This window comes from Maniola jurtina, chromosome 10, assembly GCF_905333055.1.
Source record: "Maniola jurtina chromosome 10, ilManJurt1.1, whole genome shotgun sequence".
Taxonomy (NCBI): Eukaryota; Metazoa; Arthropoda; class Insecta; order Lepidoptera; family Nymphalidae; genus Maniola; species Maniola jurtina.
The window spans coordinates 14862386-14890382 of record NC_060038.1 but is presented as its reverse complement, the minus strand read 5'-3'; the positions used below and the strand labels follow the sequence as shown (position 1 = coordinate 14890382).

Genomic DNA, 27997 nt, shown 5'->3' with positions numbered 1-27997 from the left:
GATGTGTTGGAGATTGCAGCTAGTCGTTCAAAAACTAGATGATAAAATTAGCGTTATCAAAACTCGTTAAAACCTTTTTCTGGATGATAACTCGTTAAAATATACTTTGCAAGCAAAAATAGCTAGGTGAAAGTGCAATAATATTTTTCAAAGCTTCATTTTTATTTGTCAGTATATCATCATCATCATCATCATCAGCCTGTGGAGGTCCACTGCTGGACATAGGCCTTCCCTAAAGAGCGCCACCACACCCGGTCCTCAGCCTTCCCATCCAGCCACTTCCCGCCAGCCGCTTAATATAATTGTCAGTATATAGTTAATCTGAATCACAAAACTTAATGAATAATAACTAACTAGTCACAAGTTACAGGTCACTAAAGTACAATCGGAAACGTAAATAACTTCTTATCTATTCATGTCTCATAGTAGCTGAAGCCTAAATTGATAACTCATGTGGTATCATTGTGCTTGTGCTATTATCAAACATGATTCACGTTACATTGAATGTGAGAACAAATAAATTATTATTACTTTGATAATATTTAAAAAAAATGTCTTTAGATGAATCCACAAGATGGTGAGTAATTAAATCTTTTTTAATGTTTTATCGGACATTTTAAAATGCATTGTTAGTTACCGAATGTTTCTTAAGTTTTACCGAATACTTTTCTTCTCGGAGAAAAAGTATTGAAAATCTAATCTCGGGTAAGCGGTTTTTACCACAGATTAGGTATTAGTTATTTTTACTGTCACACTGTAGTGTACACGTCTTTGACGAGTCTTCTACCACCCAACGATAGAAGAATATTTTTTAAACGTAATATTCCTCAATGAATATTTCCGTTGGTTGTGGGATCCTCAGTAGCCACAGTCAGTAGCCCGGTGGAAGATTGTAAGATAACGTTTACTCTATTTATTTTTCTGAGGCGATTGAAAACGAACCAGGGCATGAAAATTCAAAAATAAATAATGTAAGTAATTTTACGGTAGTTAGGTAGTTATATTATAAACATAAAGACGGAAAACCTTTAGGGCACCCACTGTGGGAAAAGTTACCCAAAGAATATAACTACCTGAAAGAATTATATCACACAAAATGGTGTTTGGGAATATAAAAAGATTTAAGTAAAAACTATAAGCCTATTTAGTGTGATTTCAATCTTTGGTAAACCAAAGATTGAAATCACACTAATATTTTATAGGAGAAAGTTTGTATGTGTGTGTGTGTGTGTGTGTGCGTGTGTGTATGTTTGTTACTCCTTCACGCAAAAACTACTGGACGGATTGGGCTGAAATTTAGAATGGAGATAGATTATACCCTGGATTAGCACATAGGCTAAATTTTATCCCGGAAAATCAAAGAGCTCCCACGGGAATTTTAAAAAACCTACATCCACGCGAACGAAGTCGCGGGCATCAGCTAGTTATAATATAAAAACGTGTTTTATCAATTATACAAAGCATTTTAGATTGTCAAAATAATTATACAAAATACAGCCTGATAATACAGAAAGAACGAAAAAATAAATATTCTGTGGTGACATGTCAAAACTCAAATGTCAATAAAAGTTTGACACATTTTTGACTGTAGATTTTTGTGATATAATAATAATAATAAATTATATTATGTTATTGTTATTGTTATTTGTTTGCTTAGTACATGTTTAGTAATTATATTTCCATTTGCTCAAGGAAAGAGATAAATCTTATAAAAAGTTAATTTTCTTTGGAAGTACAACTAACTTTATCGCGTAAGTGCATATTGTATGGTCTGTGTTAAGCTACATATGTTATACCCATCGATGTATATGGATGGGCCCTTCGAAGATAAAAAACGCGCTCAAAAAGTCAAGAGAATTTTCAAAAGTCTCTTGACTTTGTCAATGACGATGACGTAAGATTCAAGCGTATTTTTGCGGACGGAATTGTATGGGAAAGGCTAATCCATATACATCGATGGTTATACCTATCTACCTTTAACAAACAATTTTCTGGTCTAGTGAGGACGAAGAAGGAGTGATAGCGATAATTGATGTGACGAGCGAGGTGCTGGTGGACTCGGTCACCGCGATGTCGCTAAGCGTGATACCACCAGACTTGATACAGTAAGTGCATTCATCCTGACTTGTGAACACTACCATCATAGTCTGCCAGGCGCTAGTGTGTAAAAGTAATCTTCACCTAGGAAAAAATATTCATGTTCCATAAACTTTGTAGATCAGTGCACGATGCAGGTGAGGAGGAGCCAACGAAGCTGACCCTGGCATATGAGCGGCTGTACGAGCTGCCCAGGACCATTGTAGAGAGGTTTGCAGACCACATCAAATATCTGGACATCAGCCATAATAAAATTACGTAAGTACTGTATTGCCATATTAATAGTTTAGTAATTGTGGCATAATAAAACGAGAAACCAAGGAAAATATTGGTTTTATTTAACTGAAACAGTTGATTCATTTGACAGTAGATGACAGTTGTCTATGGAGGTACAGTGCGGAGGTCGCATCACCTCATTCTCCCCCGGTTCAGTTTTCACTCTCACTCCCATCAACCACAAAGTCCGCCAGGTAGGTGGGTATAATTTTCGCGTCCTATTAGATCTCCTGGGAAGTCCAGTCCGAAGAACTGGCGAGGACGTTGACGGCTCTTCTAGACGAGGCGATGACGAAGGAGCGATATTTTCAGATGTAACTAGGTGTGGAGTTATTTTCAGATGGAAACGTGAGGCTATCGCCTTCGGAGGCCGTTTCAAAGTTATCGTCTCTGCTATCATCAGTAGAACTGGGGAAAGGAGCCAATTGACGGTTTGATACCGTTGAGGTTTCTCCATTATCCCGTCTTATGAGAGAGTAGTAGGGATTGGTCTCTAGAAGCTCGGCTTCCTCGACAAGAGGGTCCGTTTTTGAAGAGCGGATGTTCTTCTTAACGAGGATCGGTCCCGGCGTGAGCCAAGATGGCAGTGAATCTCCGTTCGGGGATCTTCTAGGGTATGTGAAAAGTTTTTCGTGCGGAGTAGCGTTCGTTGCCGTACATAGGAGAGAGCGGACACAATGCAATGCGTCCTTCAGTACTACTTCCCAATTTTCCACCGATAATCCCTTTGACCGAAGGCTGAGTTGAATAGTTCGCCAGAGCGTTCCGTTAAGTCGTTCTACTTGGCCATTACCCTGGGGGTTATAGGGCGTAGTTCTGGACGAGGCTATGTTTGACTGCCGTAGAAATGATTTGAACTCTTCGGACATGAATGACGACCCTCTATCACTATGAATGTAGAGAGGTTGGCCAAATGTCAGAAAAAGATCTTTCAGGCAAGTAATGACGGTGGCTGAGGTCATATCCTTACATGCGTAAGCAAAAGGAAACCGACTGTACTCATCAATAATCGTAAGTATGTACTTGTTGGCTGTTTCAGAAGGCAGTGGTCCTTTAAAATCTATGTTGATCCGTTCAAACGGCGACGTAGCTTTTATCAATTGACCCTTGACCTTAAGAAACCTCGGTTTTATTTCGGCGCAGGTAGGGCACGAAGCGGTCATCTCCTTGACATCATTAGCTGAGTAGGGCAAATTTTTAGATCTTACCCAGTGATACATTCTAGTTACTCCCGGGTGGCAGAGTGCGTTATGTAGTTCTTTCAACTTGTTCATATTCATGTAGGCGCATACGCGAGATAGAGCGTCCGCAGCAGCGTTTTCAGTGCCTGGTCTATAAATTATATCGTATTTGAAGCAAGACAGTTCTAATCGCCATCGTTGGATCTTCTCATTTTTTATTTTACTGTTATGATTTTGATTGAACATGAAGGCTACCGATTGTTGGTCTGTTATAAGAAGAAAATGTCTACCAATCAGGTAGTGTCTCCATTTCTTTAGGCTCTCTATTATCGCACAAGCCTCTTTTTCGATTGAGGATTGTTTGCATTCCGAGTTATTCAATGTCCGAGAGAAAAAAGCAACTGGTCTTCCATGTTGAGTCAGCGTAGCCCCTAGCGCGAATTCCGAAGCGTCTGTTTCGACTGTAAACATTTCATTGTCGTTAGTGGCTACTAGAGCGGCTGCCTTAATATCTTGCTTGAGTTCTTCAAAGCACTTGAGCGCATCAGGTGGCAACGGGAACGTAGTCACGCATGTAAGTGGCTTTATTTTTTCGGAGAAACGCGCGATCCATTTAGCGTAATGAGCAAGCATCCCTAGGACTCGTTTTAGTTCACTAGTTTTAGTTGGAGCGGGAAGCTCTAGAAGAGGTTTTAGTCTTTCCAGGTCAGGACTGATTGTGTTATTTTCAACAGTATATCCAAGCAAGTTGGTTTTAGTCTTATTGAAAACACTCTTCTGTTCGTTTAGAGTTAAATGAAATTTATTAGCGGCGTCTAAAAAACGTTTTAGATTGTGGTCATGATCCCTTTGATCTTTGCCGCAGACGGTTACATCGTCTTGGTAGGCGAACGTTCCTTCTAATTTCTCTTCTGTTATGATGAAGTCCAAAGTTCGTTGAAAAGCTGCAACGCCATTAGTCACGCCAAATGGAATGCGTGTAAACTGGTACAATTTGCCGCATGCTTCGAAAGCTGTATATATCTTTTCATTTCCTAAGATGGGTATTTGATGATATGCGCTCTTTAAGTCGATTTGACTGAACACTTTAAATCGTGATACGTTGTTCACGACTGATTCTATGCTTGGCAAGGGGAAGGCATCCAGTTCGGTGAATTTGTTTATTGTCATGGAGTAATCAATGACAAGTCGTTTTCGATGAACTCCTCCTCCCGCTACGAGGACTTGAGCTCTCCAGGGGGAAATGCTTGTTTCAACGACCCCGTCTTCAAGTAATTTAGACACTTCTTCTTTTATAAAGTCCTCATCTTCCTTGCTGTAGCGCCGGCTTCTCACGACGATCGGTCGAATGTTTGGCGACAGATTTGTAAATACGGAGGCTGGTGGCACCGAAGCTTGTAACACGTTGCATATCTCTAAAGGTTCGCCAGGCCCACCAAGATTGAAATGAATGCTCGAGTGATGTTTGAGCAAGTCATGGCCGATGATGACGTCGGCACAGAGGTTGTCGACAACTAGAAGAGGTGTTTGTTTATAAGTATGCTTATTCATCGTAATAGTAGCAAAGCAGACACCTTCAACAAAGGAAACTTGATTGAGAGAAGCGAGATTGACTGTCTGCTGGCAGGGTTTTTTTGCGTAGTTTCATTATACGAGCAACTTTACCATTAATAAAGCTGACCGAACTTCCTGTATCGACGAGAGCATCAGCCTTGTATTCGTTGACCATGATTGGAATTGTCGCACTCCTAAGGCTCGAAGGAGAGGCAGCAGAAATAGCTCCACTGTAGAATTGGTCGTTGTTAGGGGTTGTAGGATCTTCAACTGTCGTGGAGTTCAAGTTAAAATTGCCCGATCTACAGACGCTTGCGAAGTGTCCTTTCTTTGAGCACTTTTTGCAAGTGGCTTTGTTGGCTGGACATCTGAACCTTGGATGAAGACTCCCGCCGCAAAAGAAGCAGGGTTTAGCCGGAGGTGGCGTGTTCGGGGCGGCTTGAAAAGCTCGTGACGATAGAGCCGCCACTAGATTTTCGGATTCCTTTACCCGTGAAATACCTTGCGATATGGCGGTAAGTTGCGAAGAGCTAATACCAATAGTAACTGCATCCTTCTCTGCCGTTTCCAGAGCTACGGCTTGATTAAGTGCTTCTGAGAGAGTGAGTTTAGAGTTTTCTAGTAACCGCTCGCGAATCCTTCGTGATAGTAAGCCGGATATGAGAGCACTACGAACTGCTTGGTCTTCATGCTCTTGGGCTTTGACGTCTTCGAATTTACAATCTTTCGCAGAAAGTCGGAGAGCTCTAACATAGTCAGGGATCGTTTCGTCGGCTCGTTGCTTACGATTGAAGAGAATGTGTCGAGCTAGAATAGTATTTTTCGGTTTGACATAGATGTCTTCTAGAACTTTCATCGAATCTTTATAAGTGGAGCATGTTTTGATATGCTTATAAATCGATGCCGATAAGTGGTTAACTAGGATCTTAAGCTTAAGGGAGTCCGGTACATCTTCGGTAATCTCTTCTGCTAAGAACATCGATGTGGCTAAGAAGCTTTCAAATGTCGATTTCCAATGTAGCCATTTTGTATCGGAGTCCGCGACATCAGGCTCGATGTCAAACTTATCGGGTCGCAGATATCTTAACAGCGAAGGCTTGCCTAGTTTTTCGTCAGGCATTTTCAGTTAAATAAATTGTGGCATAATAAAACGAGAAACCAAGGAAAATATTGGTTTTATTTAACTGAAACAGTTGATTCATTTGACAGTAGATGACAGTTGTCTATGGAGGTACAGTGCGGAGGTCGCATCACCTCAGTAATTAAGACCTGCCACCTATTTGAAGAGTCTGGAATTGGATTTTGAGCATGCACCTTATAACTGTTGTGTGTTTTAAGCACTTAAATATCTCTTGCCTTAACAGTGAAGGAAAATATGGGGAAAAGCGCTTGGAAGTCCCAGTGAGAGTTATCCATAATATTCTTAAAGGAACTTAAATGGTAAAATGAAACATCATGAGGAAACCTGCATGCTTGAGAGTACTCCATAATGTTCTCAAAGGGGGTGTTAAATCTGCCAACCTGCACTTGGCCAGTGTGGTGAACTATGGCTAAAACCCTTCAAATTCTGAAAGAAAACATATGATCAGTAGTGAGCCAGTGATGGGTTGAAATGGGATAAATACTGTATTGATCTATCTATTATTTAAAGTTGGAAACTTAAGATTTATATGGTAACTATGAATTTTTATTCAAGAGTAAAAGTAGAATTAGAGATACTTAATCACTTTCACCCATTTATTTGAAGATTTTCTATATTATTTTATTTAATTTATGTAAATAAAAAGTTGAAACATTTTTGTAAACTTGTTCTGCAAGCTATCAAGTTTATTTGTAATTCTTGTTCCAGTAAAAACTGGTTTAGTTTCTTTAACTATGCAGTAAACAGGTAGACTGAATGACATTTAAATGTGACATTAAATTATATGAAAATATGTAGAAATGTGAGTTTTTAGGGTTCACTTTGTTGTCTGGCTGCCTCATCAACACCCATCTAAAGAATCTAAACCTATAGGGACCAGTCATGAAATTTGGCAAGTTGCAATGTCCTCAGTTTTATAGGCCATATAGCACATAAGTAAAGAGCCAAATCCAAAAACCGTTAATTTGTGGTTACCTATTTCCCCCGCGCCATTTTACTATTGAACCACTAGGCATAGCCAAGGTCTGCATCACTAAATAGTTGAAATACCACAGACTCGTATGAAGCGATTTGCGTTCTCGTTTCGAATATACACTGCTAGAATATGGAAAGCCCTTCCGGCTTCAGTTATAATATCTTTGGCTATAATATTGGTACCTTTAAAAGAAGAGTGAATATAGGCACCTTCTGGTCAGGCGCGCTCCACCTTAGGCTGCATCATCTCCTGCTTGGTGTGATTGCAGTCAAGCTCTAGCCCAATTAGTTATTTTAAAAAAAGCACAAAAAAAAACAAAAAGTATTATTTCTTGTAGGATGTACCTACGCAACCCTTCGTGTGCGCTCTTGATCTGTTTCTGCTTGTTACAGAAACCTGGATGTATTGGTACACTTCAAGCACCTGACTTCTCTCATAGCAGATGACAACCCCATCACAGAAAACTGCTTCCTGCCACCCATGCCTAGACTACAACTGTTATGGTAAGTATTTACACAAAATCCATCCAAGACTATTTCCAGATGAATCTTTATATCTTTGTAAATACTCATAGGAAAACTCAAGCTCACTTAACGGGCAATAGTGAGAGAGTATGCTTGGAGTTTCTCTACTTGATCCAATCTGAAATAAGGAGATCTATAATAGAATATAATAGAAACCACAGCAACTAACATAGTTAAGGGAGTTGCAAAGCTGAAGTGGCTATGGGTAGAGCACATAGTTCAAAAAACCGTCAGACGTTGGGGTCTCCACATGCTAGAATGGTGACCTCGCACTTGAATGCGCAGCATTGGATGACCCCCCACTATTAGGACAAGCAACACCAAAAGAGTTGCAAGCAGTGGCTGGATTCAGATGGTGCAAGTCTGTGGCGTGTGGAAGTCCCTACAAGAGTCCTATATCCAGCAGTGGATGTCTATTGGTTAGTAATGATGATGGTGATGATCTATACAGGTGTACAAAAATGAATGTATCTTTGTTTGTCACTTATACATTCCTATACCATTCATGAGTTGTTTCTCCTGGTCAGGCTCAACCGTTGTAAGATAGCATCGCTGTACCCCTGGGTGGGCAAGCTGAAGGAGTCGTGCCCCGAGCTGCGCCTGCTGTCCCTCATGGGCAACCCTGCGGCTCCCAGTTATTTCAACGGCGGCACATTCTACGATTATTTGCAGTACAGGTCAGTTGATCCTCTGTAGGATAGCATCCCTGTACCCCTGGGTGGGCAAGCTGAAGGAGTTGTATCCCGAGTTTAAGACCCTATGTTACTATTGATGTTATCTGCTGAGTTTTTTTATCAGCTCTTCTCAGTAGAATTTGTTTTCCGAACCAGTTAGAGCCCTTTTTCTTTTCATAAGAGTCAAACATTGGTCTACAAGAAATATATTTTGAATTTTCAGGCTATTTGTCATCTCCCAGTTCCCTTCCCTAAACCATCTGGACGACAGGAAAGTGACAGACGACCAGAGGGCTGAGGCCCAGAGGCTATACAGGAGGCCTTTACTGGAGAGGCTGCGGCCGGCCCCCGGGGGCCTCGCGCTGCTGGGGGCCTCCGTCACTTGGAACTCGGTGCAGAACAAACTTACCTCTTTCTGGAGCAAGGATAAACCCCAGGGAAGAAACTTGCTCATTTAAAAGTTGGTGAAAATGTGACAATGAATATGTGTCATATCATGCTCAAATGCTAATCACTAAAGTATAGTATAGTGTGTGTGTGTGTGTGTGTGTGTGTGTGTGTGTGTGTGTGTGTGTGTGTGTGTGTGTGTGTGTGTGTGTGTGTGTGTATGTTTGTTACTCCTTCACGCAAAAACTACTGGACGGATTTGGCTGAAATTCAGAATGGAGATAGATAATATCCTGGATTAGCACATAGGCTACTTTTTATCCCGGAAAACCAAAGAGTTCCCACGGGATTTCAAAAAAACCTAAATCCACGCGGACGAAGTCGCGGGCGTCAGCTAGTCGTTTATAAATTAATAGTGTTATGCAAAGACTTCTATGTACTACTATACACTCTTGACTTCCAAAAAACCCCATTCCAAACAAGAAGTTTTCAATGTGAGTTGCAGCATTTGCTAATAACTTGATGGTCAATATCATCTTTTTTTTTAAATATTAGCCATGTTAATCAACACTCCCCATTATTAAATGATGTTATGGTACAAGTTAGGGCCTAAATCAAGAAAAATTAGCTCAAAAAATTTGGCCTTTCTAGGCTAATAGAAATCTAGGAAAGTGCATGTGATTTCAACATTTAAAGCATCTATGCAAGCGCGTGCATTTAGACTGCAAATACTAACTGCATAATGTATTCAAAAGAAAGTAACTGGTCTCTGCAGGCCAATTGCCCATAGTCTTCATAGATTTCTAGATATTAGATAACTTTCTAGATAATTTCCCATAATCACGCAAAAGATTTTAATACTGTAATAATCAAAAACGGGTCTAGATCCCATCTGTTTCTTGTCTAGAACTAAAAGCTATAGAGTTTAGGTTCAACTAGGTATAAGATGAAAATATTATCTTCCTCTAATATTATGACGTCCACTTTACTAAAATACTTTTGTGTAAATATTTTTTATCATAATTATTATATAAGTTTGTTTTTAATCTTAACTTACAGTACTACCACTTTTATAAGTCATATCGCCAAAATTCTTTTGGCGTAGAAAAGCGCAACCGACTAAAACCGAATGTATACCAATGAAATACAGACCTTATTGCTTGACGTTAAGATTTTAAACACAAGAACACCAAGGACTCGTGCTGTCTCGCTCATGACTCGTGCGTACAAAACATGGTGCGTAGGCAACAACGAATAGCGTACGGAGATATTTTCGCGCCCTTCAGAAATAAGATTTCTGCGCAGATATAAATATACTGCGCAACTTATAAAAGTGGTACCTGTATATAATTCACGAATTTACGATTATGTGGTCTTACGATGGCGTCCTATTGAATGTTATTTTACTTATTTTTAAGAATGTTTACCTCTATGTATACTGAGATATATATATTGAGTTATTTTTGCGGTTGTGCTTTTTGCCTAAAATTTTTGTGCCTTTATTGTAATTCATTTATGATGCTCATAAGATCGGGTGTTTTACGTAATTGTTGTTATTGGCTGAATTTATGGTGCTCTCGCTAAACATTAGAGCGTTAGCCAATCATGAGCAAAGCGATTATCGCAATGATTGCATTGCTATTTCGTAATAGGGCACTATCTTATCGACCCTTACAAAATACATGACAACTACTTTACACTATATTATAGGACTAGCTGATGCCCGCAGCTTCGCCTGCGTGGATTTAGGGTCTGAAATCCCGTGGGAAAGTTGTCACAAAGTTCTTCTATCGATTAAAAAAAAAATTACGCAAATCGGTTCAGAAATCTCGGAGATTTCGGTGTACATAGGAAGAAAAACACAACTCCCTTTTTGAAAGTCGGTTAAAAAAGTAGCCTATGCTACTCCCTGATCAATCCTCTACTTGTCTGTGAAAACCCCGTCAAAATCGGTCCAGCCGTTCCGAAGATTAGCCTTTTCAAACAGACAGACAGACAGACAGACAGACAAAAATTTTAAATACGTGTGATTCAGTGTTGGTATCGTTCAAATAACCATATGAGCTTAATATGAGGTAGTTATTTCGAAATTACAGACAGACACTCCAATTTTATTTATTAGTATAGATTAGTTTTAGAAAATATCTATTATGTAAATAGAAATATGAAGTTTTAACGTACCTACCTAATAATTTAATTAGTTTTAGTTCACAATGCATAATATTCTGTAGGTATGTGATAGATATAAGTCGATGTATGTATCTGTACATATAAATTGTACAGAGTAGAGAGGTAGCATGTAGATATAAAGAGTTGAACAAATGAAAGAAACGAATGAGGCTAAACTAAAAAAATGAGACAAAGATAAAAATAATAACTTAAAGCATTGAAACAGCATAAAGTGAAATAGTAACTTACAAACTATACATACATATTTACGAATTATGTAGATAGATATAGTATTACTGGATTATGTATATCAAATAAGAATACTGTCAGCTCATGTTTTGTTTTCGGCGTGGTAATTTTACGCTTAAAACTCATAAGAGATATCATGAGGTTCGCTTTCTGTAAAAGTTATTAGCTTTAACAGTTAATTGATTTATTACATTATTTATTTATTATACACTCAACAAGTAAAAGTATTTTGTTTTGACAAAATCCAAAGAAGTACCTATTGGATTAATAAGGCAAGGTACGAAGCATTGGCTGGATTTTACAACATTTAAAGTTTCCTGTTCATTTTTATCATTGAGTTAATTTGAGGCGGAAGGATCCTCTGGAAAAGTTTTAAGATTAAGTTATTAGTAAGAAAGTATATTTTGATTAGGTTAGTTTAAAATGTACAGCCGGTAATTTAAAAAAAATATATATATTTAATTTTACATAATAGGTGAAGCTGGTTGATGCACCAAAAATCGAATTATCATAGGAATTTAATTAAGCTAACATTTTTATTTATTATCAACTTCAAATATACAGTAGCAAACTGATTAGTTGGAATACATGCAGTGATTGGAATATTTAAGTTCCGATAGAAGAATCTATATCGTGGCTTGTTCCTTTATGGACAAGAATATTTTTTTTTGACTCGTGGGACCACTTACACAAAATATCAACGTTCGGTTTGGAGGTCTTCCATGGCTATTCCTACAGTTCCATGAGGTATTGAAGAGGTTAACACTTTGTCGCTCATCACATCAACCAGCACGGCATTTGGGTATGATGGATGGATGTAGATAGGTACACATTTGATGGGGGGGGGGTTTAGTGGTTTGTATCAATAGGAACCAGGGGTTGAATGAGGAAGGCTGAGGACAGTACGTGTGGTGCTTACTAGGGAAGGTTTATGTTCAACAGTGACCTTATGATGATGACGATGTAGATGACGATGATGATGATGATGGACGTACGAGGACGAATCTTTTACGAAACGAATAAAGGAAAATCGAACAGATGCGGGTCATTACGGTTAACATATAAAATAATGTATAAGGTACCTACTTTCTTCTAATCTTTATGATCGATCAGCTTGTGATAGAGATCTTGATGTCGTAGAGAATAGAGATGTATCGAACGGAATATTTATTTCATTTTTTTTCCTGCTATTATGTTGATATCGCTTTTCTCTATGAAAAGGAATTAATGATAAACTAATAGGTATCATTCGGCGGCGAGTCGCGACTGTGTCGTTCCCAGGGTCGAATTTGGTAGTTCTGCTTATGTTACTCGAAACGACAAAGTACGCCATATGGTGCATATTATGGCTAAAATAAAATATATAAGTATCATGTGAAATTATAAATCAAAGATTCTTTTTGCATATAGATATTATATGGTTAAGAGGCACAAGTGACGCAACTACTGTACCCTGGCGTTTGTTTAACATTGTCCATTAGTACTTCAGAATGTGGATTTTGCTAGGAAAAAAAAAAAAAAAAAAAAAAAAAAAAAAAGGTAATTGTAAGAAATATGGGAAGCGTAATCTGCATTAAAAGAAAAAGTTTGAATTGGAAGCAACCAGGCATAGGATTTTCATACATCCGTAATCACGTTCCTTTCAACTCTCTAACTATCACGGTTCACGATACGCCGTTCACGGTTCAGGCCGTGACGCACGTGCAGACGGACAGACGGACGGAGAGCAGAGGTTTAGAAAATAGGGTCTCGTAGGCACCCTTCGAGGGGTACGGAACTGAAGAAAACTAAATTATAATAATGATAATAGGTTTTCTAGGTTACCAAGTAAAATTACTTCTCTTAGGTCGGATTGTATTATGATGGATGCTTATGAAACAAAATTAAATGAACGGTCTACTCAAAGTGTTTTATGTTTGCAGGATCCAAGGATGTTGGAAATGAATAAATGAGGAAAAGAAAGACCCAAAACTAGGTATGGGTCAGGGACACAAAGTCCCAAGGAAGGAAAGCCCCGAGGTTACGGGCTATGGACAAAAAGTCCTATAGGAGGAAGGAGGTAGACCCTAGGATAAGGGTCATTAAAAATTTGGATCTGGAGGGAAAGAACCCTAGGATAAGGGTCATTAAAAATTTGGATCTGGAGGGAAATAAGGACAATCACATATGTATCCCGGTAGAAGAGAGACGCGCCAAGGCTCGGAATCCGCGATTTTCCAATAAGAAGGGAAGAAGAAAATATGTGCGTAAAACTATTGCGTTGAAAGTGTATGAAAATGTTTTGTGATTTAAATCGAGAACTGGCGGCGATTAACTTTAAGTTTAGAGAGTTTATTTTATCAAAAGGACAAGAAGTTCACTTACACATATTCATATTAAGAATCGCTCCCGATTCTAAATATAAATATAGAAGAAAACATAATCTTTAAAGGTATGGTGACTATACAATAATATAAAAAGTCAAAACACGTTATATTCGTTAACAAACTATACCTACATCTAGCTAAGATATCTATGGTGTTTGACACTGTTTGATTAAACTTTAAACTTTGTAAAAGATTTTTCCTCCAGTATGAGTTTCGGCAAGTACATTATGTAGTAGAGCTAGGTAGTTTACATACCATAATTAGTCCTAGCTTTATGTAATTGTAGCATAATAGGTATGTTCGTTTTGTGTACCATATTTATGAGATTTAGCTTTAAAGTGATGCGTGTATGTACGGACTTTAATAGTATTTTCCTAACAAATAGACATATTTTGAATTTGTATAATTGACTTATATAATATAGTTCATCAGTTTTCTTATATAATTCTTTAGTGGGAAGGAGAGTCTAGTTGGAACAGAACTTTTAACAATTTATTTTGAGATACTTGAAACCCTTTAAAGTAGTTTTTAGTAATTAGTTTTACATGCTCATCCCCAAATCTCTATTGAGTGTTCCTGTAAAATATTGGCTTGTGAGTTATAATTGATGCTTCGGACTTTATGCATATACCTACCTTCTTTGATTAAATTGAGGCCTCCTTTAGTTGCTACTGGTCTCGCAATTTTTGATATCTTTATGATTTTTGAAAAATTATTTATAAATTTAGAGTGTCTGCATCTTTTTATTTTAATATTAGCGGAAGAGAACAGAAAAATGAATTTTAGATTAAAGGCTAAATTTGAGTGCTACTGTAGACTGGCAGGTAAAGTTGCGAGGGTAAATAGTTTGGAATTGAATTGAGTTTATCTGCTATTTTCTAATTATATCGGATGGAAAGGGGTGCTGCGAGTGCTCTAAAATTAAGTTGCAATCATAATCAATACCAATGTATCAATAAAACTGTATATTCCTTCTAGTTAAGTTAGCAAGAATATTAATTTAATTAATTACTATCTTAATTTTTTTTTTGTTGAACTAAGTCTTTGTCATTTTGGTTGTGAAGTTTACATGTTACTTAAGTTTTAATTTTTTTTTAAAAGCGATGAGACTCGCTTAAAACAGGATGGCCGAGCTGTAAGCTTGGCCCATATTAATTATCTATAAAACATAGTTGGCGCCACTCAAATCATAACATCATATTAGAAGGCGTCATTGATTGGCTGAAGTTGTTCAACATCTGATCGATAAACGTACTGTATATAAAATTCTTATAGTTTTTAGTTGATGAATTGTAGCATAATAAAGGATAATATTTGTAATCAATATATAAGATGAAAACATCTTTATTACTTAGATGATTTGTGAAACGAGCTTGATGATTTGTATATTAGTCACTAAGTTTATTCATTGTACAATTTGGATTGGCCGATAACGATAAGATAAAAAGGGGAGTGGCTAATAAACGTGGAGAGGTTACCTGTAAGAGTGGTTTTAAAACGACGACATTCAAAAAATATACTAACGTAAGAGGAACAACATTTATTTGACACAAATGTAAAAGTTAATAAATTTAAATATGAAATAAAAGTGTAATAATTTATCATAAAGATTGTGTTTGTGATTTCGTCAGACCTTACCCAAAAAAAGTATACAATTTATTGTTATTTACAAAATTATTCAATAAATTACTTGAAAAATTTACTGTCTATCATTATCATATACAAAAAACAACCATTGATCTTGTAGAGATTGAATAAAACAGCTATAGTTACACACAAATATGTCACGATTGAAGTGCACCACCTGGAGACTAGCTCCGTTATACTTGACTTTTTATAGGACACATTGCAATCTCAAACTCTCACCGATTCTTGGACGTGGGCGGAGCAGGGACATTTCTGATACGACCTGCACCTCAGTGGTTGGTAATTTATTATAAACGTTGAGCAAAACGTTTCATCCGACACTGAATGTCGACCACATAAGGATGCCAACGTTTACGGTTTCTCGCTGTTCTGTGGTAGAATGGGGAAGGAGGAACTAGGTCGTGATATTCCAGTGCCGGTTCAACGTCGGTTTGTCTCAGTCGTATAGGATACCCGGGATCCTGAGACTCCTCATACCTGCCGCGGACGGTACCGCTGGGTTTCTTAGATGGATAATGGATATGCTGTAGATGGTATGCCACATACCCGCTTTTGCGCGGGATGTGTAACAGCATTTTTACGAGCGGAAAAAAAGATCGTGATGTTCCGGATTCTTCTTAAGACTCCACGCGTTCCTGAGCATCTGCAGACTCGCGGCTATCAGTCGTACAGCTCGAACTTGGGCCGCTTCCACGCGGTGAGGTCGACGCAGGGGATGGCGTGGTAGTCGTCGCAGCTGTACTTGGGGTTGTGACCACTCTCCACCTCGAAGGCTCGCCGCTGCACGTGCTTGACACCCGTGTTGTCGCAGATGAGGCGCGCCATCGACGCCTTCTTTAGCTCCTTCAGTTGATCTGAGAACAGAAGTTTGTATGGTTCAAACAGCTAGACAAATATTGAAGTTAATCGCAAATCGCAATTTGAGTCGAAAGGATCCAGGTGGCATAGACCGTGATGTGTGAAATTCCCTGCAAGAGACCTACGTCCAGCAGTGGACGTCTATCAGTTGACAGCCCTGATAACTTAAAAAAAATGGTCAAGTGTGAGTACCGTTTTTTAATTTTCAGGGCGGCCATTTTAAATTTTTTATTAATAGTAATAGATAAGTTTTTGTTGGACTTCGTCTGTGTTGGTGTTAGCTGGCGGGCGTGCTCTGCCTTTTTGGAGTGTTTTTTTGTTAAAACTGACTGGAAAGCGCTCTTAGGGTGCCGTGCGTGTGTCGGCGAGCGCCGGCACAGGCGGGGTCCATACTTGTATAGTTTAACTAACTTGTTACAAATAACTACAAACTTGACATTGGCTAATCTTTGTAAAGCCAGACGAGAGAGGAAAAAAAAAGTTTTTGTTATAGCTGCAATAAAAATACCTGCATATTCTGTGAAAATTTCGGCACTACCTAACGGTTATGGTACCTATTACGGTTACGGACGGACAGCGGAGCTTAGTAGTCTCGGCACCCGGGGCGCCCTTCGGAGTTCGGATACGGAACCCTTAAGTGCAAAAAAGTTTTTTTTATAGATTTATAATCTTAATCTCACCGGGTGTAAAAGAGTGCGCCATCTCGCTGTTATCATAGAAGAAGCGGTCGCCGACGCGCGTGCGGTAGAACTGCTCGGCCACGATGCACTGGAAGGTGTGGCCCAGGATCGAACCCGGCACTGGGCGCTCCAGCGCGCCGCCCACGAACAGGTCGATGTCGTCCACCGACTCGTACAGCTGGCCTAGAGCGGCTATGCGCTGGAAAAAATAACATCAAAGTGTAACCAGAACGCTAGCAAAACAATAAAAAATTCTATTTACCTATACTACCTTAACACAGTCCAATGCCAATAACCATTTGTCTTATAAGTAGTTTTAGTGATTTGGTAATTTTCAAACCAGCATTGTATAGCGTGCAAAACTCGGGTCAATGCCCCACCTACGACGAGGCATTGGCTTCGAGTGACCTATTTACGAAACGTTCGTTGACCTCTAGCGTCAGATGTTTTATTTGCAATACATTGTTGACTTTTAAAAATTCAGGATTTTTTTTTAATTCGTAGTTTTTTTATGGTATCTTATCAGTACCTACCATCACCGGTCTTCGTTTTTGCTAGCGTTCTAGTTAAAATTCAAAATATTTTTATTCAATTATATTTTTACAAGTACTTTTGAATTGCCAAAGTTTCTACAACTGGTACACCCTGTACATGCATAAACTTAGTTTTTGTTTTTCAACTAGGTAGGTAGGTACATAGGCTTGCAATTATATCCTTTTTATTCTATGGTTGAAAGAAATACTTACATCTTGAGATATTTCACTAGCAAGATCCTGAAAAGTTGTTGCCCTTTGTAAACCACAGATTTCCCTGTAAAATATTAGAATACATTAATTTATTAGCCAACGTGGTGCAGAACTCTGACTAAACCGTTCTCATTCTGAGCGGAGACCCGCGCTTAGTCCTTGGCCAATGGATTGAGGTGACTGATGATTGAGTAATCTGGGCTACAAGTTCATACTTACCCCTCGTTCGCTCTTAATGCCCCGAAGAAAAGAACGGAGCATTAGCAAACAAGGAAGGGGTAGGTATGGATCTTGAACAAAGAATCGATTTGAACTTGACCTCGAAGTCAGCAGTATGGTAGATACTGCTGACTTCGAGGTCAAGTTTACCAAACCTTCGAGGTACCTAGTTTACCAAATAGGTACCCACCTGTAGTCGTTGTAAGAAGCAATGCCATGGTCCCTCCCTCTCTGGATGTCCATAGCGATGAGGTCCAACCCCCACTTGTTGCGAGACTTGAACAGCAAGTTGGTGATCTCGGCGGTGCAGTGCGGGTCCACTTCGGCTGACCGATGGGTGATGATTCCGCGGATGAGGTCGTCGAACGACTCTGGAGTGGCTTCCATCAGACTCGGGTTGAAATAGTGGTCGCTCAACCTGTAAGGACATTTTGTGCTTTGACAGTCATGTCGTCGATTCAGGATCAAACCGAGAGTTCCCTCACTCTAGTGCACTCTGGCTATGTTCAACAGCGGAAGTTCACAGAGTGATGTGACTCACTTGTGCAAGTAGGCAGCCTGGCAACTCGCGGGACACAGCATGATGGTGTCCGGTACGACGGTGTGCAGGAAGCGGAAGGCGGCCGCGCCGAAGCTGTTGATGACTCCCGGGTTCACTTCGTCGTTGTAGTCGCGGCTGTACAGCGATGACGGGGAGATGCGGTAGTAGCGGAGGTAGCTTTCACCTGGAAGTTTCAAGAAGCGAGAGGTTTTTGCTGCTCCATTATCATTAATTTCGCGGATTAGTGGTTCAATATAAAATAGAAAAGTTTTATTCCACAAAAATTTTACAAATTGCTTTCGAATCGTCAAATAAAACGACTAGGTACTGGTTTGAAATGCCCTTCCTACCGAGAAAAACCAGGAAGAATCTTGGCCTAGCATGCGCCCAAATTATCGTTTAAGGCAACAGTGAATGAAATCAGAAAATAAGCCTCTATAATTATTGGCAATCTCGGATAGGAGTAGGCACCGTTAGGCAACACTGACATGAATCTTACCGAAGTTCAACGGCAGCCACTCCTGGTAAGTGATGTGCTGGATCTCCGCGACGACGACCCGCCTGGCCTCCTGGAACAGCTTCTCGTCGCTCCACAGCGGGTTGAGGTCGGCGAGCACGTCCGCCACGCGGTTGTGCTCCCGCAGCAGCAGCGTGTGCAGCGCGGCCAGCGTCGGCGTCTGGTTGATTCTGGTATCACCTGAACATGCCGACAGATCATTAAACGCAGAATATAAGCATAAGAAGAGAGCATAACAATGACAGGCAGAGGTCGCTCAGCTTCGTAAGGAGATAGACTCGTTAGACTACTCATAATGCTAATACGCTATTACTCAACGAGGTCTTATGATCCAAATGATCACTTTGGTATTTCATGGTAGGTATGGTTTGGTATTTGGTATTAGTTACCTGTCATTTGTGTTTAGTGATGCAATAATATACATACATACATGCATACATCACATATCAATGAAGAAGTACCTAGGTAGCTAACATCTTATCTATCTAAAAAAATATTAGGGTTTATAAGACACGCTAAGACAACGTCATCATCCTATTTATATATAATATAGATAGATTATTTTCTCTTCTAAATATTAGAAGCAAGGCTTACCAGCTAAATAACACGGCTCCGACAAATTCCTCAGATCGCAAACAGCCAACTTATCATCAACCGAAGGCAGGAAACCTCCTTTGCAGTGTCTCCTGGTCTCTTCCTTCAACCTGCCACCACATTTGCTCCGAAGCTTCGACGCGAGTTTCGGATCGGAGCCGTAAAGTATTGATCCATCGAGAAAACTTGACACTGTATTCATCTGTAAATAAACAAGACAATACTATGTTGAAATGTTCTACATAAGACAACCTACTCGTTGACTACCTACGTACTATAGGTACACGTTGCACTTCATCTGCTTGAGGCATTTGGGCTTTAATGCCCAAGTGTTGGAACCGCCGGGATAACCAAATCTTATGTACTTACTACTTACCCTATAACATGGGCTGTGGGCTGTCAAAACTCCCCTACAAGAGAGCTATGTCCAGCAATGGACGTCTATCGGTTAAAACTGATGATGAATACATGTAAATGTCTGGCAAATTCCTCGTAAGCATAGTAACGCATTTTTTTGTTTTGTTATTGCATTAATCTGATTAAGAGTGTTTAATACAGCCTGATAGTACCTAGGTAATCTAACTGTGAGAAAGTCATGTTTAATCAGTACAAGTATAGACTTTGTGTCCTGAAGATCAGAATTTGACCATTTTTACAGTTCTCTCTCCCTCTTTAGCACTAAACAATTTATTTCGAGCACTTAGCATCGAGCTTTTTACAAAATTTATTTAGTGCTGATTTCAAAAAACGTAGAGTCATTCAGCAATGTACGAATAATCCCCCATCTCATAACGAGACAGCGGAATGGGTGGTACTCTATCCTGGCCTGAAACTGACTTGCTCAGCATGCCCCAAGCTGCAGTCATCCCGCGGCGCGGTGACGCTCCTCACGAAGTTGAGACACCTGACGCCGTGCTGCCGGTAGAACGGGTCGTCCTCGGCGACGCAGATCGGGATGCACTTGTCGTTGAGCATGGACTGCCAACTGACCTGCTCAGCATGCCCCAAGCTGCAGTCATCCCGCGGCGCGGTGACGCTCCTCACGAAGTTGAGACACCTGACGCCGTGCTGCCGGTAGAACGGGTCGTCCTCGGCGACGCAGATCGGGATGCACTTGTCGTTGAGCATGGACTGCCAACTGACCTGCTCAGCATGCCCCAAGCTGCAGTCATCCCGCGGCGCGGTGACGCTCCTCACGAAGTTGAGACACCTGACGCCGTGCTGCCGGTAGAACGGGTCGTCCTCGGCGACGCAGATCGGGATGCACTTGTCGTTGAGCATGGACTGCCAACTGACCTGCTCAGCATGCCCCAAGCTGCAGTCATCCCGCGGCGCGGTGACGCTCCTCACGAAGTTGAGACACCTGACGCCGTGCTGCCGGTAGAACGGGTCGTCCTCGGCGACGCAGATCGGGATGCACTTGTCGTTGAGCATGGACTGCCAACTGACCTGCTCAGCATGCCCCAAGCTGCAGTCATCCCGCGGCGCGGTGACGCTCCTCACGAAGTTGAGACACCTGACGCCGTGCTGCCGGTAGAACGGGTCGTCCTCGGCGACGCAGATCGGGATGCACTTGTCGTTGAGCATGGACTGCCAACTGACCTGCTCAGCATGCCCCAAGCTGCAGTCATCCCGCGGCGCGGTGACGCTCCTCACGAAGTTGAGTCCTGACGCCGTGCTGCCGGTAGAACGGGTCGTCCTCGGCGACGCAGATCGGGATGCACTTGTCGTTGAGCATGGACTGCCAACTGACCTGCTCAGCATGCCCCAAGCTGCAGTCATCCCGCGGCGCGGTGACGCTCCTCACGAAGTTGAGACACCTGACGCCGTGCTGCCGGTAGAACGGGTCGTCCTCGGCGACGCAGATCGGGATGCACTTGTCGTTGAGCATGGACTGCCAACTGACCTGCTCAGCATGCCCCAAGCTGCAGTCATCCCGCGGCGCGGTGACGCTCCTCACGAAGTTGAGACACCTGACGCCGTGCTGCCGGTAGAACGGGTCGTCCTCGGCGACGCAGATCGGGATGCACTTGTCGTTGAGCATGGACTGCCAACTGACCTGCTCAGCATGCCCCAAGCTGCAGTCATCCCGCGGCGCGGTGACGCTCCTCACGAAGTTGAGACACCTGACGCCGTGCTGCCGGTAGAACGGGTCGTCCTCGGCGACGCAGATCGGGATGCACTTGTCGTTGAGCATGGACTGCCAACTGACCTGCTCAGCATGCCCCAAGCTGCAGTCATCCCGCGGCGCGGTGACGCTCCTCACGAAGTTGAGTCCTGACGCCGTGCTGCCGGTAGAACGGGTCGTCCTCGGCGACGCAGATCGGGATGCACTTGTCGTTGAGCATGGACTGCCAACTGACCTGCTCAGCATGCCCCAAGCTGCAGTCATCCCGCGGCGCGGTGACGCTCCTCACGAAGTTGAGACACCTGACGCCGTGCTGCCGGTAGAACGGGTCGTCCTCGGCGACGCAGATCGGGATGCACTTGTCGTTGAGCATGGACTGCCAACTGACCTGCTCAGCATGCCCCAAGCTGCAGTCATCCCGCGGCGCGGTGACGCTCCTCACGAAGTTGAGACACCTGACGCCGTGCTGCCGGTAGAACGGGTCGTCCTCGGCGACGCAGATCGGGATGCACTTGTCGTTGAGCATGGACTGCCAACTGACCTGCTCAGCATGCCCCAAGCTGCAGTCATCCCGCGGCGCGGTGACGCTCCTCACGAAGTTGAGACACCTGACGCCGTGCTGCCGGTAGAACGGGTCGTCCTCGGCGACGCAGATCGGGATGCACTTGTCGTTGAGCATGGACTGCCAACTGACCTGCTCAGCATGCCCCAAGCTGCAGTCATCCCGCGGCGCGGTGACGCTCCTCACGAAGTTGAGACACCTGACGCCGTGCTGCCGGTAGAACGGGTCGTCCTCGGCGACGCAGATCGGGATGCACTTGTCGTTGAGCATGGACTGCAAACTGACCTGCTCAGCATGCCCCAAGCTGCAGTCATCCCGCGGCGCGGTGACGCTCCTCACGAAGTTGAGACACCTGACGCCGTGCTGCCGGTAGAACGGGTCGTCCTCGGCGACGCAGATCGGGATGCACTTGTCGTTGAGCATGGACTGCCAACTGACCTGCTCAGCATGCCCCAAGCTGCAGTCATCCCGCGGCGCGGTGACGCTCCTCACGAAGTTGAGACACCTGACGCCGTGCTGCCGGTAGAACGGGTCGTCCTCGGCGACGCAGATCGGGATGCACTTGTCGTTGAGCGTGGACTGCCAACTGACCTGCTCAGCATGCCCCAAGCTGCAGTCATCCCGCGGCGCGGTGACGCTCCTCACGAAGTTGAGACACCTGACGCCGTGCTGCCGGTAGAACGGGTCGTCCTCGGCGACGCAGATCGGGATGCACTTGTCGTTGAGCATGGACTACCAACTGACCTGCTCAGCATGCCCCAAGCTGCAGTCATCCCGCGGCGCGGTGACGCTCCTCACGAAGTTGAGACACCTGACGCCGTGCTGCCGGTAGAACGGGTCGTCCTCGGCGACGCAGATCGGGATGCACTTGTCGTTGAGCATGGACTGCCAACTGACCTGCTCAGCATGCCCCAAGCTGCAGTCATCCCGCGGCGCGGTGACGCTCCTCACGAAGTTGAGACACCTGACGCCGTGCTGCCGGTAGAACGGGTCGTCCTCGGCGACGCAGATCGGGATGCACTTGTCGTTGAGCATGGACTGCCAACTGACCTGCTCAGCATGCCCCAAGCTGCAGTCATCCCGCGGCGCGGTGACGCTCCTCACGAAGTTGAGACACCTGACGCCGTGCTGCCGGTAGAACGGGTCGTCCTCGGCGACGCAGATCGGGATGCACTTGTCGTTGAGCATGGACTGCCAACTGACCTGCTCAGCATGCCCCAAGCTGCAGTCATCCCGCGGCGCGGTGACGCTCCTCACGAAGTTGAGACACCTGACGCCGTGCTGCCGGTAGAACGGGTCGTCCTCGGCGACGCAGATCGGGATGCACTTGTCGTTGAGCATGGACTGCCAACTGACCTGCTCAGCATGCCCCAAGCTGCAGTCATCCCGCGGCGCGGTGACGCTCCTCACGAAGTTGAGACACCTGACGCCGTGCTGCCGGTAGAACGGGTCGTCCTCGGCGACGCAGATCGGGATGCACTTGTCGTTGAGCATGGACTGCCAACTGACCTGCTCAGCATGCCCCAAGCTGCAGTCATCCCGCGGCGCGGTGACGCTCCTCACGAAGTTGAGACACCTGACGCCGTGCTGCCGGTAGAACGGGTCGTCCTCGGCGACGCAGATCGGGATGCACTTGTCGTTGAGCATGGACTGCCAACTGACCTGCTCAGCATGCCCCAAGCTGCAGTCATCCCGCGGCGCGGTGACGCTCCTCACGAAGTTGAGACACCTGACGCCGTGCTGCCGGTAGAACGGGTCGTCCTCGGCGACGCAGATCGGGATGCACTTGTCGTTGAGCATGGACTGCCAACTGACCTGCTCAGCATGCCCCAAGCTGCAGTCATCCCGCGGCGCGGTGACGCTCCTCACGAAGTTGAGACACCTGACGCCGTGCTGCCGGTAGAACGGGTCGTCCTCGGCGACGCAGATCGGGATGCACTTGTCGTTGAGCATGGACTGCCAACTGACCTGCTCAGCATGCCCCAAGCTGCAGTCATCCCGCGGCGCGGTGACGCTCCTCACGAAGTTGAGACACCTGACGCCGTGCTGCCGGTAGAACGGGTCGTCCTCGGCGACGCAGATCGGGATGCACTTGTCGTTGAGCATGGACTGCGGCAGCACGTCCTGCCCCTCACCCAGGCAGCATTGTATGGCGCCCTCGTCTGTAAAATAGAAATTGAATACCAGGACCAGCTTGGTGCATTGAATTTACAGGATCGTCGCGATAGAAGGCTCATTAACGCCCAAGCGCTGCTCAATTCTAAGCTCCAAATGCTGTAATTTGCTATTATTGCTGCGGAGAGTGTGCTAAGGAACCATTGGATTTACCTAGTTCCCCGTCGCCATTTTACCATCGGACCGCGAGGCACCGTAAAGGTCTGCAGCCCTACATAGTCAAAATTCCACAGACTCGCTTCCTCGTTTCTAATACGTTCTGCTAGAGTATGTATAAAATGCCCTCTCGGCCACCGTTTTTTAATATGAAGACCGTCAAAAAGAGTGGATAGGCGACATAGGCACCTTCTAGGCTAGATCACTCCACCTTAGACAGCATATCATCAGTCATCGCCTACTTGCCTATTTATGCTTATACGAAATCTATTCAGGCAATTTAAGTTATGGTCGATTACAGAACCTTACATATCTACATACTTTTTATGCGAAGTCGATTAAATAAAAAGTAGCGTAATGTAGTAAGTTACCAGTGGATTCCATAACATGGAACACCATGTCGTGCGTGACGATCTGCCCCCACTGCATGTTGAGCGCCGTCAGCACACGGCTGGCGCCGGCGCGCGGCTGCTCGGCGAACACGCGGCTCGACAGCGCGCGCGGGTTGGGCAGCGCGCGTCCGCTGCGACCTACTGGCATCGCGTAGATACCTGGTGGGGAAGCGTAAGGTTGGCATGTGCTCTGAACAGGCAAGTAAGTTATCCATGTACTAGTATTATAAATGCGAAAGTCTGTCTGTCCGTCTGCTACACCACCCACCCGCCCACTTTGGTATAGAGTTAGCTCATATCCCGGGGACGGACATGGGCTACTTTTTACTCTGGAAAACAAAAGAGTTCCCACGGCATTCTTCAAGACCCATCCGTTTAACCGATTTATATGAAAGGTACGGAAGTAGCTTGTCTCCCGGAAATTGATGTGACAACTTTTTATTCCGAAAAAGCAACGAGTTTCTACGGGATTTTTATAAAACCTAAATCCACGCGGACGAAGTCGTGGGAATCATCTAGTAGAGTATATCAGTCACAAGCCACTGACTGCTTCTATGATGTAATGGACGCCATGTCGTATAGTTTTACTTCCCAGTCTAGAGGGCAAACGTGGAAGAGGACGACCAAGGCTGGGTTCAAGAAAAACTTTATGTGTGTGTGTGTTGTGTGGAGAATAGCTAGTATACTGCAGTGTAGCTATGCTTTACATAGTCATTATCGCGCTTTTACCAAAGCACTGGTAATAGAGCAGATCAGAAGTTCATGATTCTAATGTTACTTGACGATTGCGTCCAGTTAATCTTCCTACCACCTAGGTAGATACCTATATAATACCTACCAGGTGTAACAGTAATTTTTCACATATTCTTGACATGTTTCTACGAAAGACCATGTATGTCTCTTCATCATGTGTCGACTTTAGACCTTCTCCACTTACTTGGGTGATTCGCTCAGTGTCTAACAATGAACGATAGCCACCGAGCTCATTTTTTAATCCATTGAAGGTTTTCTACGAAACAATATTTTAATATCACCCAATGAAGCAGCAACGTAGAGCCAACCAAGCTCGGTGGCTATCATTCAGTGTTAGACACTGAGTTAGCGAATCACTTAGCAGAGCTTTGTGAAGAAGGAACTTACCGTCAGCATATCTCGGCGAAGTGATCCTCGTGAAGGGCGCGCCGCGTCTGCCCCACGCGGGGCGCTGCAGGTTGTTGCAGGCGCCGTCGAAGCTGCGGTACTTGTTGCTGCCGAGGCAGGACACGGAGACCGGCTTGCAGGAGATGTCGTGAGGGCGCACCGGGTTGTTCTCCAGGAATGCGAGGAACGTGTTTGGGGTCACGTCGGAGCTGCGAATGGATTGTTCACTATTTCATCATCATCATCATCGCTAACCTATAGAGCTTCGATAGCTCAACGGTTGAGGACTGAATTCCGGAAGGTCGGCGGTTCAAACCCCGACCGTTGCACTATTGTCGTACCTATATAATATAGGTCTCTTTTAGGGCCTTCCACACGCTACGGTCTTGCACCGTCTACCAGCGCATTCAACGGCTCCCTGCGATTCGTTTGATGTTCTCGCTTTGGTGCAAGGTCGCCATTCTAGAACCTTGAAACCCCTAACGTCTATCGGGTTTCGATTTATGTACCTTGCCACTTCAGCTTCGCTACCCGTTTCAGAGCTATGTTGGTTACGTGGCTCTCCTACGGATCTCCTTGTTTCTGATTTGATCACGTCTACGTGATCAAATCAGAAATAAAAGGATAATGAATATTTTTCAAAAACATGGATAATGTCCTGGAATACCGCTTATAATATTTAAAATAAAATGGGTTGTCCTACACTGACGAAAGCATGTGCAGCATAAAATAATTTAATTAGCTGCATCGAGAGCTGGCTACCAAATAGAACAGAAGTTTCCACGTCAACTTACTTCGAGCACACCTTCATCTGCAGGATCTTAGTCGCCGACAGAAGTTCGTTGGACAGTTCAGAAGCCTTCTTAACCTCGCTGGGTAGTTTGGACGTGAAGAAGTGCAGCATGGTGGGCGAGCAGGCCTCCAAGCTGACGCCGTTGCGGACGAGCTTGTTGGCGCGCTGCCTGGCCTCGCGCGCCAGCTCGCGGCCACATCGGAAGCTCTCGGCAACCAGATTTTTTGTGATCAACGGGTCGTCTTCTTCTGCAAGTTTTCTTTTGTAAATGAATGCAATACTTTTATATACCACAAGAAAAGAAAACATTAATACTAATTACTAAGGTAGAAGGTTGAATTATAGAATAGCGATGGCGATGTCTTCCAAGCAACAAAGAGATTACGTAGGCGCGTTAATTGGCGTCAAAGGGGAACTATCACACAAAAAACTCGAACCTCTGTTATGAAGATCGAAAGAGTTGTTCTGTAGATTACGTAGTTATACCTTCGTGTCGAAAGAGTGAATAGGTAGGTATCTTTTAGGAAAACGTCAATCTAGGCCGCATTATTACTTATTATTAGGCATGATTGTCGTCAAGCGCAAGCCTATCTTACATTACAGGCCTCGTTTACAATATTAATAAAATACCTGGTGATGAGTTAAATTTAAGAACAGTCAAAATTTTGTTGGATATACACAATGTACACTTTTCAACTCTCTAGTATTAGGACGGTTCATGAGATACAGCCCGCCGACAGACAGACGGACGGACAGCGGAGGTTTAGCAATAGGGTCCCATTGGCACCCTAAAAATGTAGCAAAGGTAAGAAGAAATTAATAAAATAATTTGTGTTAACGTACCAGAAGAGAGGAACAGTTCATTAATAGTTTGGGTTGTGGTCGAGAAGAGGGGGCACAAATCCGACAGCAAATCCTCGAACAGAGTCTCCCACCCGCAGCTGAAGCAAGCGCTCACGGACGCACAGAATAAATACAACAACACCGAAATTGACAGAATGTTCCTTCTTGACCGTTTTCCATCCATACTTTTTCTTTATTCACTTTAGGCACACGCTTGACCACAATCACACCTAATGGAAAGCGATGATGTGGTCTAAGATGAAGGGCTTTGCCTAGAAGATGCCTATAATTCACTCTTGTTTTAAAAACACTCGGATTAATTGGTAGGAAACTTTGAAAATATTGTTTGTCTATATTTAATTGATCCAGCGTAATTTTTCAGGTCACATGCTCTAGGTGTCGTCGCGTGAAC

General features: G+C 43.5%; 2 protein-coding genes across 8 annotated transcripts; one reads left to right on the top strand and one right to left on the bottom strand.

Moving 5' to 3' along the window:
- On the top strand, positions 1–16591 carry LOC123868771 (leucine-rich melanocyte differentiation-associated protein-like). 4 transcript variants are annotated; one of them, XR_006796712.1, is made up of 8 exons: positions 1–126; positions 371–577; positions 2001–2105; positions 2218–2355; positions 7618–7728; positions 8277–8426; positions 8647–8952; positions 9205–10061. XR_006796712.1 is itself a non-coding variant. In XM_045911380.1 (7 exons), the coding sequence occupies exons 1-6, from the start codon at positions 552–554 to the stop codon at positions 8879–8881; spliced, it is 765 nt and encodes a 254-aa protein (XP_045767336.1). In that variant the 5' UTR covers positions 284–551; the 3' UTR covers positions 8882–8911; positions 16581–16591. The 4 variants fall into 4 exon arrangements, 1 of the variants encoding a protein (XP_045767336.1); XR_006796714.1 differs by lacking the exon at positions 371–577; XM_045911380.1 differs by lacking the exons at positions 1–126; positions 9205–10061 and adding an exon at positions 16581–16591 and having other exon boundaries at positions 284–577; positions 8647–8911.
- On the bottom strand, positions 15237–27997 carry LOC123868728 (peroxidase-like). 4 transcript variants are annotated; one of them, XM_045911299.1, is made up of 12 exons: positions 27586–27997; positions 26744–26990; positions 25950–26158; positions 24789–24968; positions 24055–24248; positions 19397–19598; positions 18785–18982; positions 18286–18469; positions 17935–18162; positions 17526–17589; positions 16780–16978; positions 15237–16095 (listed from the first exon to the last, which is right to left on the bottom strand). In XM_045911299.1, the coding sequence occupies exons 1-12, from the start codon at positions 27767–27769 to the stop codon at positions 15902–15904; spliced, it is 2283 nt and encodes a 760-aa protein (XP_045767255.1). In that variant the 5' UTR covers positions 27770–27997; the 3' UTR covers positions 15237–15901. The 4 variants fall into 4 exon arrangements, with proteins under 4 accessions (XP_045767255.1, XP_045767259.1, XP_045767258.1 ...); XM_045911303.1 differs by lacking the exons at positions 24055–24248; positions 24789–24968; positions 25950–26158; positions 26744–26990; positions 27586–27997 and adding an exon at positions 20387–21302; XM_045911302.1 differs by lacking the exons at positions 15237–16095; positions 16780–16978; positions 17526–17589; ... (2 more) ...; positions 18785–18982; positions 19397–19598 and adding an exon at positions 22818–24000 and having other exon boundaries at positions 24154–24248.